This window comes from Populus trichocarpa, chromosome 8 (assembly GCF_000002775.5).
Source record: "Populus trichocarpa isolate Nisqually-1 chromosome 8, P.trichocarpa_v4.1, whole genome shotgun sequence".
Lineage (NCBI taxonomy): Eukaryota > Viridiplantae > Streptophyta > Magnoliopsida > Malpighiales > Salicaceae > Populus > Populus trichocarpa.
The window spans coordinates 7,643,101-7,662,072 of NC_037292.2; the positions used below are offsets into that span (position 1 = coordinate 7,643,101).

Genomic DNA, 18,972 nt, shown 5'->3' on the forward strand with positions numbered 1-18,972 from the left:
CACAATAAATTATGTTTTTTTTAATGTTGTATTTTTATTATTTTTTAATATTTTTTCTATCTTGTATGTTCATGGTTCCAAATACCATTTCAGAATTTATCGGATATAACTTTACACAACCAAACTACAATTGTTCAATGAAAAGCGAAAAAAACTCGGTTATGAAAAGGATGCGAGTTGAAAAGGTAAAAAAAAGGAACATGGTCAAAATTGTTAATAGTCCAAACACCATGTCGTGGTTTAAATGGAAAGCGAAAAATACCTGGTAGACAAAAGAATGATGCAAATGAAAAGAAGAGAACCCAATAAAAAATCCAAATAAAAAATATATATTTAAGATGGTTAACTGTTCATATATACAATGTTTCCAAATTAAATATTTTAATGTTTTCTATAATTATAATAATATAATGATCAGACACAAAACTTCGAGTAGAAATGGCAACGAGGTCTTTTCTTCTTCTTCTCATGACTGGCGAGCTCTCGCCTCGATGATGCTAATTCAAAACTAATGTATAAGAACTCATTATTCATCAAAATATTGTTACGTTGCAGGTGGAACATGTTTTATGAGCAAATAATTTATATAGTTTTCATTGTTGGAGGGAGTATAAAATATGATGGTCAATTTAGTAATATTATGAATTCTTATGTTGGTAAAGAGATATTGACAGACCAATATCGAGTACAAGTATGATGTGCTAGGTGCCCGTTTTTGTTGGAGGGAGTATAAAATATGATGGTCAATTTAGTAATATTATGATGGTAAAGAGATAATGATAGACTAATATCGAGTATAAGTTTAATGTGCTAAGTGACTATTTGGTATTAAAGTTGCTACTGAAGTTAACAACCAGCCATAAATATTAGTGTTTGGTTAAGTTAAAAACTAAGTTTTGTTTTGGTGGGACCCACTTAAATTGCGGCTGTTACCGCTACGAAATTTTTATGCTCATGTGTATACTGTTCACGTGAATTAATTTAGCTGCTGCACTATTCACATGAACAATGAGGAGGTGGAGGTTCACATAAACATTGAAGAGCGTCTTCACTGTTCATGACCTAGACGGGTTCCGACCCTAACTTAAATGCATTGGACTGAGTCCGACACGGTAAACTAAAAGAAATCCAACAAAATTTCTCAAGCATTGTGTTTTATTCAAAAAAACTAGCGTTTAACATTATTCAATGACACTAATATTAAAAGAAAATTTCATGATGATGTAGCATTTACAGAATTTAATCACAATCCTAATTTTATTCATGATTATATTTTACTTGATATTGTTGCATGCTCGGGAAGTCATGGAAAACATTATTAACCAAACACATTAAACTATTTTTAGTTCAACCTTAATTTCAACCATAGTTTTAACCAAATATATATTTTTCCAAACTAACTTTTACTAAAAATACTTTTTATAAAATAACTTTTTTTCAAATCACATCCATAAAAATTACCACAATACCAAACACAATTTTAAAAAAACACTTTTAAAAGAATAGTTGTTGCATAGCGATATGACATTACAAGGATAATGACGACGATGGTTATAGAATAATTACAAAAATATAGCAGTGAGTAATAGTATGATATTACGGAAAACTTGCAAGTTGATAGTTATTATCGTAATATATACTACTTCCATGGGAAATATAGATTTGTGGTGCCAATAATTTCATTACCAGTTGTATCTCAAAATGTACGAAGGTAGCCTAATATTGCGCAAAATCATATTTTAATGTTTTTCTTATCTTTCTTTTTTACCCCTCATCTCTTTAAATTCCACATCTTTTTGTTTTTTGTTTTTTTCTTTTTCCAAGAGATTGATTTTTTTCCCAATTGTCAATTATAGTCCCTAAAGTTCTAATATTGCGCAAAATCAAGTTCAAGTCAAATGATATTTTTTCTATACACACGAGAATCTTATAGTGAGCTCGTCAAAACGAACCATCAATGCTCGACATGTAAATAATAAACTGGTAATTTACATGTATGCTGTGGGTCAAACAATAGCTTTTCAAAAATATAAAATGGATAGCTACACTGTGTTTCAAAGGACAATACTATCATTCGAGATGTTTTAAGAGCCCCTCTTCATATAAAACGTGTGAAAAGTTATAAGAGATGTTGTTTCTATCAAACACAGAAAAGGGTACAACACACAAACACACACATACAAAGAATGTGTAGTTTGTGGTTATAAACACCAATAATTGTATTTAATCATACAATGTTTGTGCAACAAATAGATAAAGGCGAAGCTGGGTTGTAAGCATATGTATTTTCATTAATTGCATCAAAGAAAAGAGAGAAAAAAATCAACAAATAAGATGATGCAAAATAGTTAATTCATAACCAGTGTTGCTTTAAAAAAAGAGGAAAGTTCTTTCACACGCTTCATGGCGAGGAAAGAACATGCAACTAGTTGAAGCCTTGAAGGTGGGTATGAACACGATGGTAAAAAAATACAATAAAAAATCACGATGTGATAAAACTTTGAAACAGTCAACTCATTTCTGGATAGACGCAAACAATACAAATTTAGTGTTTATTATTAAGTTTAAAATGTCTTGCATGAACATCGGACACAAAATACTAAGATATTATTCGATAAAATATCAAATAAAACATATTTTAATGTTTTGTTTTCATATTATAACGACAACACATCATTGTTCTATTTTTTTGACAATGTTTATGACCCTCTGATTGTTCTCATGGACCAAATTTGCTGGTTCATGAAACCTAGGATACATTTTTCCAAGCTTGCACAAAAAGGAAAATATAAAAGGAACAAGCATAGTTAGCTTATTTATTTTTTTAATACTATATTATAGTTTACAGAGGGAAGAGGTTGATTATACCTACTTTGTATAATCAACCACAAATGTATTTTGCAAGAAAACGAAGATTTCAGCCATAGCGACCCCAAGTCCCACCCTCAGTTGTCAACTTGTGACAGATAGCAAGTTTGAATAAAACCGGTCACACCATTCTACGCATTGCTATTCAATCCAGTTCCTCTACCAAAGCCACTAAGAACCCCGACAAATCCAGGCCTTCATACTTCTTAACAATCGAAGCATTTCCCTGCACATCAACTCTCACCTCTCAAGCACACCCACATATTACAACGATTATTTCCATTTCCCGATTGAACATACCACTCTTAACTAAGAAAATTTTAAATGCGAGGCTGGATCGACCAAAATGGACAATTTATCAATGCACAGGATTGTGAATCTCAAAATCTCATTCCTATAACTTCAAATCCTATATTTTCCAAACCATACTTGACCTTCGAGCTGGAGGTATTTTAGGCATAAATAGCTTAGTGCAAAATGTCATTAGCAATTCTAATGTTCCTTCCAATAAAACATTGAAATACAAGCAAATTCCAAAATTTCTTGGCGCCTTATTTTGATAGTTCAACAATAACTCATCATTAAAAGCAATACCAATCAATTCAGGATAAAAAAACATAAAAAGAACCTCGCTCAACCAGTTGAAAGATAACTGTCAGTAGCATTTCTACCAAACACTGGTAGGATGATTGTCTGAATAACACCACCTACTGGCAAGACCTTTTTCAAGGTCAATAAAAGCAAGTCTTGATCATAGCAAGTTAAGCAAGGCCATAAAAGTTAAAAGAGGTAATATTGTTCAGTTTCCACTTGTACCTAAGAATCGCTGAACCAAAGAATTGAATAATTAACAAAACTCCACAGCGCCCTTGAGCGCACGTTAATAAGTGCGCATTGAATGAAAGGAGCCGTCAATGGAATCAGAAAACTCATCAATTAAAAACTGAGACATAAATAGTATAAATCACATTGATCACCCCTTTGTGTTTATATGCAACCAAAAAGGCAACTGATATAATTCATAAAAAAAAAGAAAAGAATTCCCGCCACATTTTCTAGGACCATTTACCAAACTATTGAAAAAAAACAGAAAAAAACTATTAGGGAAAATCCCAGATGACTCGATAGCCAAATAATTGGTCTACAAAAACTTTTCAACAAACAGAAACGAATTTTGATGTGTATCATGAAATAACACACTGCATATACCGAAACATGGTGCATGATAGAAGTATAATTGCTGTGAAGATACTATCACATATAATTTCATAACACTAGATCAAAACAGCACTCAAACAAACTGATATCAAAAGCATCATAGAACATACATCCACACACCTCCTGCATAGATAATGTTCCCAAGACAAGGCAAGAAAACCTTTTTGCCACTCCAGCCATCCCCCACCTCCAAACCAATAAAAAAAAGAATAGAAAAGAAAGGGGACACCAACTAACAGGTTTTGGATCACATGATAAAACAAAGTTAGTAAAAGAGTCGCTAGAACAAGTTTGTTAAAATCTAAGCCTGCTCGGTCTTTTTTCTTGGCCATGTCATCCTTTTCTAACCTATGGAAAAGAACTTCTGAATTCAAAAGCATTCCATTTTTGGCAACTAATAAAAAGGCAAGCCAAAACTAGGACACGTTAGCAAAACAGTGGAAGATTTTCAAACCTCATTTTTCCTTAGATAATATCATATTATCTTCCACTGCATTCCAAAAAATATATATAGAACTCACAGTAATTGCCAGTTAAGTCAAACACAATTCAAAAGCAGTGTGAGAAGCAATAAACTACACACCCACACACAAAAATGGATTAGAATATCATTTTAAGAACCAAAATAGGAAGTCAGCAATGGTAAAAGATGAAGAGATATGAATAGATATGAAATGAACCTTAATTCACACTGCCATACTCAAGAAGGTTGCATACCTAGAAAAATATCATCTTTTAAGCTTACGTATGCCAAAGACAAAACATAAGAAGATCATAAAGCTTGAGAAATATAAACACAAATCTAAAACAATGTAGAAGGTTGCTTGCTAATTCTTTTTCCCCCCTCCTGTTTTACTAGTCTAATAAAATGACTCAACAACATCCTCTTATCTTCTGATTTTGAGTTTGAGTTTGAGTTTGAGTTTGAACTTGGAATTATTCCTTAAATCACCCAATGTTACATGTAGAAAGCAGAAAACAAATGCTCCTTTCAACCCTCAAAAGAAGCAGCAAGAACTAAATCTAACATACAAATGTCCAACAAAAACATTCAGAACCAACATGCCCAACCAAACTGAGCACCACAAAACTCGGTGGCAACCAATTATAAATAATTCTAATATAGGCTAATTAATCTTTTTTCAAACAATGATTTGACAGGGAACAACCAAATAGGAATTGAAGCACAATAATCATCGATCCAGCATTTGGATAATTACACTCGTGAATTCAGCAAATCATCAATGAAACCAATTTGACAGTGGAATGGGGAGAACAACTTCGCATTAATATATTTGCAGGGAAATCATACAACACAAGCACTTAACTATGCAACTTATATAAATTAAAGAAAAATGAAATCCCAGTATTCTGGAAAAAATGCAACGAGGGCAAAAGCTAATGTACTTTGCATAACAACAAACATTTGTGAAAATAATCTCAAAAGAAATCAAATTTCCTGTTCACCAACAAATTTAGTTTCATTATGGAAGCTCCTGTGGAGTAATTATCAGGGGAAGTGGAAGAACAAGTTCTTCATTTCAACTTTTACACCAAATCAATTAAAATATAGCATATCTGTATGTCAAGTTATTTTCTCTTCTTAGCCATGTTTTGTTTCTCCAATGACCTATATGCATAAAAGTGCAGTAAACTAGTTCTACTTAGAAGGAATTTTCCTTCACTCAAAACAAAAGTCTTAGATCCAATGATATTAACCACAAGCAATTTTTTTACACTAGGCTCTAAATCAAATCAGAAAAATAAGAAATAACTCGAACCATAAGGCCAATTAGAGGTTGCACTGAATGAAGCATGGCAACATTTGCATTCAATTCACATGGACAGACAGATATGATAAGGAGTGTATATGTTTGTAATACTTCTGTCAAAAACCACCAGCCTATATAGCGGCTGACATCAAACCAGAAATGCATGTCGCACACCTTTTTTTTATCAAGATAGTTACACTAAATATAGAGAATATTTACTTTAACAAGCTTGGCTCCATACATGTCCCTCAACTTTGCCTTGAATGGAAAACCAAGCCCGGTGCAAAAAATTAAACACAATGAATCCCTCTACTTCCATCTTGTGCATTCTTAGTCCCATTGTACATTACTATCAATAACAGACCCTGATGTTTTAATAGAACAATCCAACTTGCCTTTTATTAAATCATATTTTGTGTCCTGTCATTCCACTTGCCAGAATACAATGACTAGGCATTATCAGAGAACAATTTTAATTCGACAAAAAGTTCAAATGAAAAGACCATCTCATTTCTCTGTATAATTGAAAAGGAAATAGAAATTATTTAATCTGAATGAAACACGGGGAAGAATAGCAGCAGCATCCTTTTTGTTATCAACAATATTCAAATCCATGTTTTTATCTCTGTATCATTCATTCCCTTCTCTTTTCCCCTTCTTCCCCGCATATCCCTTCTACACCCAAACCTAGAACAGTACTTGCACCCATACCCAATTGGGAAACTGACAGTGGAAAATACAGAGCTCAGGTGGTTAAGGTCAGATATCATGCGGGTAGAAGGGAAGCCTTGGAACTTGGAATACTATAGGACCTTTTGTGCACAATTCTTGCAAGATTAAAGATCAATATACTTTAAGGCTGGTAGCTTGTGCAATACTTCTCCAAACAACCTCCTTTCCTCACCACATGACCAAACACGGAACGCTCTCTTGCTTGTCATTTATATTGTTGTAACAGTAATTATTGAAACATGATGCTAGAGTAGGCTATGAAAGACTATTAATTCAACTTATTCCAATCCAAAGCAAGCAGTCAAGGTTGAGGCATAATGAGAAAAATATTCAGGTCCAATGCCACATAAGTTGGACTGATGCTTTAACACATCATCCCAAACAACAAATTTGACCAGATACTAACTCACGGGTTCCAGTGATCACCCAAATCCAAGACACAAGGGTTTCAAACAAATGAATTCAGGATTAACACAGATCATATCTTCGAAACATGTTCATTGAGCTTAATTAAAAGTATAATTTAATATTTGCTAGGGCAGACCTAAAAGAACGTATGAGCAAGTTCAACTAGATTTTATACTTCAAACATGTTTCTATATCTTATCCAGATGCAATTTTGACTGAAGCTTATGCTTCACAATAGTATTTTGTCACATCCTGTGTTTTGTATCCAAGTTATAGATAAAGCTTTTGTATGAGGAGCACTGACTACATATGGAAGGCAATGCATGGTTCCTATGAAGTATCTGTAACAAACTATGGCAACATCAGAGACCAAAATTCAAGAAAACCTAAAATTAAACATTTCATGTTATTAAAAATTACACAAAGCTCAAAATAACCAATTAGTTTTCAGATACTTACCGGAGCGGCAAATGGATGACACAATGCCCTGGAAAAAAGACAGGAAACAATATTGATACATTAGCATTTCCAGTGGAAATACAACACCTTCCCAGTAGCCTATTTAAGGAGAGAAGTGCCAAATCTAAAACCTGAATTACTTACCAAAATGCACTATCACTTCAAGTTTGTAGCGGCAAATCTCAGGAGCAAGTGCCTCCAGAATGACAGGCCATGGATCAGATGCATGCACTATGTTAGCGCATATAGATAGTAAAGGTAAACAAAATAATAACTACAACCATTGATAATGACCACATAAAAAATATAGACATTGACTGCTTAAGCAGTCCTGAAATGTCTGAAACACAAATGCATATTGCAAAACAAAAAAGGGTGCCAGATGTAGCAACACTGAAATGTAAGAAGCATATTAAACAGCAGACGTGTTCTTTGAAAGCAACATCAAGATCCAAACAAACAAAAGAGGCACAAAAAAAAACTATCATAAAAAGAAATATAAGAAACCCTAGGAATTCTAGTTCAAGCTCATGACAGGAAAAGAAGAATAAAATTTCCAGCACTTTCGACGGGTTATTAAATGAGCTCCTAATAAACAAACCAAGGTACCTTCTCCTGGGTGCCTTTTAAGCAACTAAGCACTGGAAGGATGCCTCAAACCAGGGGAAGATTATCCTGGATGAAAAATTTAATTAGACACTCAAGGACCAGAAAAATCAAATAAAAGGGTAAGAGAAAATACAGACTGCAAATATAAAAGTGAAATAATTGCAGCACTTAGAATGACAAACGTTTTGATATTCAGCGCTATATACAACTATATGAGTAGAAAATACAGGTTAAAACAGCAGAAAACGAGATTCTTCCTGCCTGCTTCAGCAATGGATCTCAAAGAACATATACAATTACTAACTCGTGGGTTCCAGAATACTTCTTTCCTTATTATGTATCCCACAAATCCAATTGCAGCAACCATGTCCAAAGTACAAAAAAAATTGTAGCAGAGAAATAAGTGCAAATTTGATGAAATTTCACAATGGCCCAATTAAAAATGATTACAAGAGGAGAAAAAACGCCTTTGGCAAGTTGTCTTACAATAGAACCAGTACATTCCACTGAATGAACCGCCTGTAAAGAGTACTGCTGACCACATATCACCAGTTTTGACTTCAGCCATGCGAAAAACTGTCCAAAGCTCAGAGGCCAGAACTCAGAATATAAAGATAATGTGCAATGATTAGATATCTGAATGGGTTAGGTCATAATGTACAAATTCTAGTGCAACAGCATGTCTGGAGTCAGAAAAGCAGCAACATGGTTCACTTGCCCGTGATGAATGGGTGAGCTAGTGCTTGATAAACTGTCATCCTCTTCTCAGGATCCAACACAAAGATTTTTTCTAGAAGATCTTTAAAGTTTGCTAGCATCTTTGGATCCTCACCAGGAGAGCCAGAAATAATAGACCCAACATCCTTTGCCTTTATGTTCACAATAATCTTTTTCATAATCTGCAGAGAAAGAAAAAAAAATCAAATCAATCAATTTGAAATTGGACCACCACAAGGTACAAATGTTACGAACAAGTCTGTGAATGGGACCTACGCATACAAAATACCTTTTTAGTAACAGGATCTTCCTCTGTAGCATGAAAATTCAAATCATTATCAAAATGCTGGTCAACAAATGCACCCTGCATGTAGAAGTCAAATCAGATAAAGAAGGAAAGCCAAATTCAGGAACAGAGTTGCAAACCTCCATGGAGAACCATCAACAATGATTATCGGGAGGGGTGGGAGTGATTTTACCTTCTTAAGCATCTTCTTTGGGAAAGGGCCCTTCAATTCCATGTGAAGTCGTAGCATGTCATTGTTTGTAGAACCTGGAAAAAGAACTTTTCCAGAATAAAGTTCATACAAGCAGCAACCAACAGACCACATATCCATCGGATGATCATACGGCAAACCAAGAACTGCAACAGAAGTGCATAATTACTTTTTCCCTATTTGGAAACAATTTACTGTTATAAATATTATGAAATATCAGCTTCTTTTTTCTGGCGAAAGTGTGTCAATATCAATTTATCTTTCTGGAGAAAGCGTGTCAGTAACAATTTATTTAACAAGAGTACCCAAAATAGTTGTTCAACAATGGAACTTACTTATTTCAGGAGCACGATAAAATCGGCTTACAAGGTACGGTGTAATTTCATTTTTACCAGAAAACATCGCATTACCGAAATCACAAAGCTTCAGCACATTTTTTGCCTCATTTACCTGTGGGAAAAGAGAGGAGGAAAAGGTGAATTAAATAGCGGGTAATCAATGGATAATTAACTAAAGTAACATAACATAATTGTGGCACTGAAACTTACAAGCATATTATCAGGCTTTATATCACTGTGAAGAACACCACAGTTCCTTAGATGCTTCAGAGCAATAAAAAGCTGCTTCGCATATGCCCTAACAGCAGTTAGTTTAAGGCCAATATCTCGACCAAACTTTTTTAGGACCTCACGCAGGTTCATATGAAGAGATTCAAAAACTAAACAAAGATGGTTTCTATACTTGAAACTTGAAAGAAAACGAACACAGTGACGCTTGTTCTCTGGATCTTGACCTGCTAATTTCTTCAATATTGAAACCTCTGTATCACCAGCCTTACGCCTGCACCATAGATGTAGAATCAGCAGACAATAAAATAAGTTGACAAAAAGAACAAGGATAAGAAAAGAGAGAACACAGTATTATTAAAAAAATGAATACTAACATTGTTTCATTGTTGCGTATAATTTTTATAGCCACTTCTTCAGGTTCATCAATGCCAGCGTTCAGATCCCTTGCGCGAACTACTGTAGAAAAGACACCTTTTCCATGAGCAGCAACAATCTCATATCGACCATCAAGTACTTCTCCAAATCGGTGGCCTACATACCAAAATAATAATATAAAAAATCAAAATAACTATTTGAAGAGCAAAAACAACATATTGATCTACCACATTCACGAATTTTCAAGATCAATAAATGCTTGTGACAAATTGAAGACAAGCTTATACTTCCTATCATTGCCTCTGAAATGATGTAAAGTGAAGTCTCATCCTCCAGAACAAGAACACATGTTCTGGTGGAAAAAAAGGAAAATAAACACTTTCAAAATGGATTAATAAAATAGCTTTTACCATGAAGAGTCAAGTTCAAAAACATCCATCTCTTAAAAAAAAACATGTTTCTATATTAGGTCTTATCTTCAAAAGGCAAAAGAAGTATGTTTTAGGCAGTGCTCAAGATAAAAACTAGGGGGAAAGGAAAATAGAAATGACAATGGAGGAGATTATCACATCTCAGAATACTTACTATAATATCCTACAGGATCATCCCAATTGTCATGAAGACCACTCCTCACGATTGGCAAACCCTCTCCTTTACCCTGCAACACATTCAAAGCACAAATCCTTATCATAATTGCTCATGAATAGTTTAAAGAACAGCATTGTGCAACTAACAAGGAAGTATGACAACACAAAAGACAGATAAACAAGATGCACAAAACTGTGGATCTTACCGTTTTACGAACTCCAACAGGAGTCTCTCCAAAAATATCATCACAATATTTTTCATCTCCTTTACCCTGCAACACATTCAAAGCACAAATCGTTAGCATAATTGCTTGTGAATATTTTAAAGAACTGCATTACACATCTAACAGAGAAAGTTTAACAACACAAACAACAGATAAACAAGATGCACAAAACTGTGGATCTTACCGATTTACAAACTCCAACAGGAGTCTCTCCAAAAATATCATCACATAATTTTTCATCTGATCTCTCACTCTGTGCATAATAGTAACCAAAAAGAAAACATCAGCAAAGCGAATCAATGGTGAACTCCATTGTGGATTCAGTAGAAAATGTGTATACAGTTCCCACCTATATGATTATTAAGCTTGACTAACCAAGTAGAAACATATGACATTAGGGAACAAATGGACAGACCTTTGGCGAACCCTCTCCAAGCCCTGTAGTTCCTGAAGTCCTCTTGGAAGCTTGTATTCCATTTTGTAAAGGTGATTTCCCCACAGAAAATGATGTCTCGATAACATAAACATCAGCACCATCAGTCCTACCATCAAGAGTTTCTGGAGCAACATTGTCAGCTGCTGCTGATTGGCCAGAACCTTCTATAGGCTCCTTGTCTGCTCCACACAAAACAATCTTCTTGTGAGAAGAAATTAGCATGAGCAACACGTAATAATACGGAGAAAACAGATAAAAATGAATGGTGTAAACATCCATCAGCACCTAACCCTGCTCAATATCTATTGTATGAATCAACAATGGGAGCAGATTTTTCTTTTAGGATTTTCAACTAACACACAAATCATCCATCCACCATTCCAACTTGTGAGATGGCAGCAAAATTATTACCTAAATGTAACTCAGACTAAGAACTTAAGCATTTTGCAACATAAACAAGACTTTTCTAGCCCTTGGATGAGTATTAACACACCATATAAAACAACATTCTTGTTGTTTAAGTTGCAAATATTGCATGTACTAGTGGAACTTGGACATCTAATAAAACAGCAATTCTGAATCACGTTTCTTGAAAACAGCATGAAACTTTAATAAGCAAGTTGTCAAATACAAATGAGACTCATCAAGCAAGCATGTACAACTTGAAAATCATGTTCATCTATGACACAACAAACCATGCAGTTGGATGTTGATCCTGAGCTTAAGAGTAAATATCACAGTACAGTGTAAAAATGAAGCTGAAGGAATGGAAAAGTACTTTTGTCTGCATCTTCTGATCCAGACTCTTTCAGCTGCTGCAACTGCTGATTTCTATATTTTTCAAGAATGGCATCCCTTCGCTTTCTACTCTCCTCCTTTATTCTATCAAGATTATCCTCTTCCTGTTCAGCTAATTTCAGTGCAATCCTTTCTTCAAAATCATCTTGGTCATCTTCATCTCTGAAGGAAAATATAAAACATAAAGTTGGGTCAAAAAGGTGCTCTGGGGATATAAATTTTCTTGAAGTAAAAAAGCTGTTTTCAATTAAAATAAGCATTTCAATTTTATCAATAAAGAATACCTGTTTAGATTGTCTCTTCCCTGTCCTAACAAATTACTGTTGGAATTATAAAATTTCTCTGAATTGCTCTTAATAACCCTAGATTTCTCCCTATCCCTATCCCTGTCATTTCGCCTCTCCCTGTCCCGTTCTTTTCCACTGTCATGGTCCCTAGCTCTATCCCTTTCTCTGTACCTATCTCTACCATTCTCCCTTTCTCTCTCCTTATCTCTATCTCTGTTGCTAGCCCTTTGCATATTTTTGTGTTTGGTCATATCTGTTTCCATCCGTTTTTTTCTATCTATCTCCTCCACCCTGTCCCTACTCCTCTCCTGTCCTTTCTCCCTCCTCCTTTCCCCATCTAGCTCCCTATCTTGTTCCTTCTCCCTTCTCCAATCGCTTTCCTTGCTCCTCTCATTTTCCATCTCCCTTCTCCTATCCCTGTCAACCTCTCTCTCCCTGCTTCTCTCTTGTTCCTTCTCTCTTCTCCGTTCCCTCTCCCTCTCCCTGCTCCTCTCTCCGTCCGGTGCATCCTTATTGTGATGCCATTCTTCTCCATCAAAAGACTTGATGTAACTAACACTCCATTCCCTATCCACATTTCTCACTGAATCTCCAATGTTGTGCCGCAAATTCCTGCTGTATCTAGACATTCTTTCATCATAAGAGTCATTCTCAATCCTGTCATGGTGTCTTTTTCTTCTCAAAAGAGCCTCATCTTCAATTACACTACGGGAACGAGATCTCTCCCTAACTATATCTCGTGACATTGATCTACTTCTAGCATGAATCTCATCATGATACTTATCATGTGATGGTGAACGTGCCCTCTTATGCTTGTCCTCGCTGCTTTCAGATGATGGTGACTTCTTCCAATCCTTTAATTTGCTATCATCACCCTCAGTTGGGTCAATATCCCGGTTATTCTTTCGCTTACTTCCTTTTGAAGGGTATCTAGATTCCCCATGCCTCTTCTTGTCATCTGTATGGTTTTTGTGACCCAAACTACCTTTGATAAGATCCTCTGAGTCAATTTTAGAAACTAACTCATCTTGAAGCTCAGCCTTAGAATCTCTTTGAAAGCTGACATCATTGTCAAACTTATCAACAACTAGTTGATTACTCACGAAACCATTGTCTTTCTTGTCAAATCCCTGCTATAAAATATATAAGAAAAATAAGTGACAAACTTTGAAACATGACAAACAGTGTGGGTGATTATCAAAGGAAGAAACACATGTGAGTACGCAGGAAAAAAAACAGAAATATTCAGAATAACAGCTTCTTACGAATGAATATAAAGCCATCAGTTCTCCATTGAAAGGCCTAGAGGAAACGTCTTTCTTTTTGCAATTCACACATGTTCGTGTTTGTAGGTGCAAGCAGGTTCTTACATAGGTGTATGGAACATACTCGATAAGACTCTCACCAGCCAAAAATTCATCACATGTTCCAAAAATCAAAACAAGCATCCGTTTGGCCGCTGAGGGAAGTTGGTAACAAAAGGAGAAAATCATAGAGAAAACATTTCCATTCAGACACTCAGATTTTCAAATTAAAAATCACCTTTCACGTTACTCTTTTAAAGGAAAGTCCCAAGAGTAAGCAATTTATGAGATTTTGTAGCTCTGAAAAGCAGTATACTAAAAGAATTGAGATTCAAGATTCCACGTTTTATTAAATTTCTCAGCGACCAAACAAGAAGCAAATCAAGGCAAAAAAAAAGTAACAGTTTGCGTTAAAAAAAATAGGGATAAAAGAGGGCAAACAGAACACACCAGATTTTGAGAATCAGTTATTTCCTCACGTAATTCATTGGCCTTGATATCGACACCACCAAAACCTTCCTCCTCAAGAATTTCCCCTTCCTCCACGTCATCGTTATCAGCTCTATTACTATGCGCAACAGGAACCGGAGGAGGAAGAGTAGGAGGAGCGATTTCTTCACCGCCTTGCTTGGTATCCCCTCCGTGCTTCTTGCTACGATGGCGGTGATGTCGGTGATGATGGTGACGATGTTTCTGGCGCTTCGAGGACTTCTCCACCTCGTCATCGGAGGAAGATCCTCGGTGCTTGCGACGTGAGGCATCGGAGTCGCTCGCCATTGTTTGGTAATAGCGACGGGGAAACAAATCTAGGGTTAAGGATTTTTTTTTATTAGGGATTTTTCTTTCTCTAGGATGGTAAGAGGGTGATTTTGGAAATACAGTGACTTGATTGTGTAAGTAATTTGAAGGGGAGGAGAGGTCGTCGTATTGCGCTGGCTGACTATCCTTTCCAGATTTGGAACGATGACTCGCGCGCGTGCCTTGAAGAGCGTCTGGGTGGCGCCGGCTGTTTTGTGATTAAGATTTTGGATTTCTCATTTTTATTTAAAAATATATTTAAATAATATTTTTTTATTTTATTTTTAGTATTAGAATATTAAAATATTAATTTAAAATTAAGAAAAATTGAAAATTTGCGATGCAACTGACTCCTAAACAACATTACATGTAATTGGATATTCACACGCTCCAGTAACAGAATAAGCCCATATCCCCATAGCCCAACGAACCCACTTAATGTGTTTTCATGATAAAACTAGATGGCATGTCCGCATACGAGTATATAAAACAAATATACTTCAAGTTGTTATAATTACAAACCTAGATAAATAATAAAAATTAAAGTTATAATAAAGCTAATATTTCATGAGAGGAAAAAGGTTATGTTGGTGATCAAAAATTTAGAAACTGAATTAAATAAGTTGTAGTAATTTATAATGTTTTATGAAAAAAACTACAGTATTTTCTCTACATGATTTAGCTTTTTTGTTAATAAAAAAAAATTTATAAAGTTAAATTCTCAATTATCTTAATATTAAAAAAATAAAATCGACAAGGATAATTTTAGAAAAAATCATAACAAAAAAAAACATATAAGAAAACATTGTAACAATCCATAGTGTTTTTTAAGGAAAACTACAATGTTTTTCCCACATGATTTAGCTTTGCTTGTAATTGTAATTGAAAAAATAAAATAAAAAAAAGATAATTTTTAAAAAAATCATAACAAAAAAACCCACGTGGAAAAACACTATAGCAATCCACATTCCACGGTGTTTTATGAGAAAAGTTACAGTGTTTTCTCCAATAAAATGGACAAAGATAATTTAAAAAAAACATAAAAAAAGACATACGGGGAAACATTGTAGCAATCCATAGTGTTTTATGAAGAAAGTTATAGTACTTTCCCCACATGATTTAACTTTACTTGTAAAAAAAATACAAGGCTAAATTCTTAACCAGCTCGATATTAAAAAAATAAAATCGACAAAGATAATTTTGAAAAAATATCATAACAAAATATCACGTGGGGAAACACTGTAATAATCCACAGTGTTTTAAAAAAAATTTACAAAACTAAATTTTCAACCAACTCAATATTAAAAAATAAAATAAATAAAGATAATTTTAAAAAAATAAAAAAAAATATATAAAAAAAACAATATGGAGATAACAATTCATAATGTTTTATAAAAAAAGTTATATTACTTTCTCACTTAACTTTACTGTAATTATTACAGTTAATAACTATTGACTATTATAAAATAGGTTAATTTTTTTAATGATTTCGATGTGTTAATATAAACAATTTTAAAATATTAAAAAAATTATTTTAATATATTTTTAAATTAAAAAAATATTTTAAAAAGCACTATAACCACAATTTTAAAAACACATGCATAAAAGTAATCGTGCATATTATATAAATTCCCAACAGAGGCATTGCACAATTGTTTTTACGGGGACAATATATACCAAATGCCCAGCAAGATAATATTTTATTTGAGTTTTTTGAAAAATAGAACAGTGGCTAAAAAATTTAACCAAATTTAGTGTAGAAAATAGTATAATTTGTAAAGACAAGCGTGTATCATTTGTTTAATTCATTTTGAAGGAGGGGCATGTCTCACATGCATGTCCAATTCAATTTTAACAAGAAGCATGTTGCAAATGCGATTCTCCTCCCAGAGTAATGAAAATCTTTGCATGGTAAGAAAATATATGTAGATAAATCCAACAGCTAAGGAAGAAGCAAAAAGATTCAACGACTAGGCTGGTAATTAGATCTAACAGCCCAAAAGAAAAGGAGAAGATCTATCGGTAAACAAGAAAGGAAAATAAATGGGCTGACACAATAGCCAAAGCAGGAGAGGGAAGATAAAAAAGAATATGAAAGAAAGATGAGCCTTGAAGCTGCTACTGCGTATTGTCCAACACCTTGTTTTTAGGTTTTGTAAGTGCTTTTAAAAAAATTAGAATTATTTATTTATTTTTTTAAATATTTTCAGATAATTTTAATATACTAATATCAAAATTAATTTTTAAAAAATAAAAAAATTAATATATTTTTAAAATAAAAAAATTAATATATTTTTAAAATAAAAAATAACTATACTTCTAAAATATAACAGCATACTCGTTTGTTAACGTGTGCATCACTCGCGCCAGACACAAATAAATACTAGACATGATATGGCGGCACATGTGATGTGAGACATGCAGATCTCAAGTCACCTGTGTGAGACCAGCATATCTTAACAAACTGTGTTCTTTTCAAGGATAAATTTTCAAGTATGTTATTATGTTATTTTTTAACAGTTGTGATATTTTTTAAAAAAACTCAGTTTTATTATCTAAATGGCATGATAGGGGTACACGTGTATCATAATGGCATCCACACACCCTAAGGACGGACAACACCCAAAGGAAATTCAAGACAAGTGATATATTTTGCTAGCGTGACTCAACTTATTTTTTAAATTGTTTTTTATTGAAAAAAATAAGTTTTAAATTGTTATGTTTCAAAAATAATTTTTTTGATGTTTCTAACTACTTTTGATATATTAATATTAAAAATAAATATTAAAAAAATAAATATTATTTTAATATATTTTTAAATAATAAATACTTTGAAAAATAACATCTACCATTATCCTATACTCCTTAAAATTAATGCTTTTTAGATGTTTTCTATTAGTTTTGACGTGTTGATATAAAAAATTATATAAAAAATATAATTTTGATACAATTTCAATTGATATATATTGCATTATCAAATATATTTTTAAAAAAACTATATCACAAATTTCATATATTAATCATAGTTGATCTAATATATTGTAGTCTTAATAGGTTTTTTTAAAAAAACTATATCATCAAAATATGTCCCTATGTGAGTACTTTAAAAGAATTTTAGTCAATATGTATTAAAGTTTTGATTTTCTAAAATAATTACATTTTTTTAAGATTAAAAAAAATAATTCAACCCATTTTAAAAATTTAGTTATCAAATGGTTTATAGTTGGCATCTTGAAGTCTTAAGTTGATTATGAGGGTATTTGATAATATAATAACGGTCATTTTTAAAAATATATTTTACTTGAAAATATATAAAAATATATATTTTTTAATTTTTTAAAAATTATTTTTAATAGTAGCATGTTCAAACTATCTAAAAATATATAAAAATAAAATTTAATTTTTTTCTTCTTCAAATTTTAACCTCGTTTCCAAATTCAGTAGACAGGGAATCATAATTGACGCTGCTGGAAAAAAAAACTCTGGCTAGGTAATTGTCCTCTAGCTCTGGGTAAGCGACAGAGACCCAGTTAGGTCCTAGCCGACAAGGAATCTCGTCACATATAAAGAAAGATTTACATGAATTAAATACGTGCACGTTTCTGAAGCATGTGGCATTCATGGAATGAAGTTAATATTTGATTTTTAGCTGTTTAGAAATGTTGTCATGATTATTTTTTATTTAAAAATATATTAAAATAATATTTTTTATTTTTTTAAAATTACTTTTTACATAAACACATAAATATATTAAAAAATATTAATCTGAAAAAAAAAATTAATTTTTTTTTGAAATGTAAAAAGGTGAAAAATCTTATTACCCCAGTTTTTAATCTCAACAGTGATCCACCAATCTCCATGGTATTTCAAATAATGATTTCTAATTGTAGAGAGCAAGGAGATGGAACATTTTACCGACGCTTCATACAAGCTGGTAAGGTTCATGGCTCTTTATACATCCATGAAGGCATGAACCCTAGATAAAAGATTTCAATACATAGTTATGAAACCCGGTCCGAGGTTGATCCGGTTAAAAGATCAGGTCTCAGGTTTCATGGGTCGACCCTAGTCAACTCAGATCAACCCGGAAAAATTTTAAAAAATTAAAGTTTTAATATTTTATATAAAAAAATTAAGAAAAAATCCATGTAAATATAGACTATACATATTGTAACTAATAAAGTTTAAAAGAATATTTTAAAAAGTTTTTTATCCTATATTAAAAAGATATTATGTTAAGCTTTTAAGTTGAAGTATTTAAATCAAAAAGTTTTTTATCCCACATTGAAAAAACATAATTTTTTTCTTGGGAAC

At 33.0% G+C, this 18,972-nt stretch overlaps 1 protein-coding gene across 9 annotated transcripts; it reads right to left on the bottom strand.

Annotated features, from left to right (window-relative positions):
- Positions 1 to 2,789: 2,789 nt before the first annotated feature.
- Positions 2,790 to 14,763, bottom strand: LOC18101498 (uncharacterized). Of its 9 annotated transcripts, none has more exons than XR_002983402.2 (18): positions 14,311 to 14,763; positions 12,554 to 13,689; positions 12,250 to 12,431; positions 11,451 to 11,650; positions 11,220 to 11,288; positions 11,018 to 11,083; positions 10,810 to 10,882; positions 10,224 to 10,380; positions 9,829 to 10,120; positions 9,616 to 9,730; positions 9,263 to 9,426; positions 9,073 to 9,147; positions 8,785 to 8,965; positions 8,553 to 8,642; positions 8,067 to 8,132; positions 7,602 to 7,653; positions 7,458 to 7,485; positions 2,790 to 3,094 (listed from the first exon to the last, which is right to left on the bottom strand). XR_002983402.2 is itself a non-coding variant. In XM_024607366.2 (15 exons), the coding sequence occupies exons 2-15, from the start codon at positions 14,002 to 14,004 to the stop codon at positions 8,503 to 8,505; spliced, it is 3,030 nt and encodes a 1,009-aa protein (XP_024463134.2). In that variant the 5' UTR covers positions 14,005 to 14,015; positions 14,311 to 14,455; the 3' UTR covers positions 8,378 to 8,502. The 9 variants fall into 9 exon arrangements, 5 of the variants coding, with proteins under 5 accessions (XP_024463134.2, XP_024463133.2, XP_024463131.2 ...); XR_002983399.2 differs by having other exon boundaries at positions 2,790 to 7,339; XR_002983398.2 differs by having other exon boundaries at positions 2,790 to 7,485.
- Between the last annotated feature and the right edge of the window lie 4,209 nt (positions 14,764 to 18,972).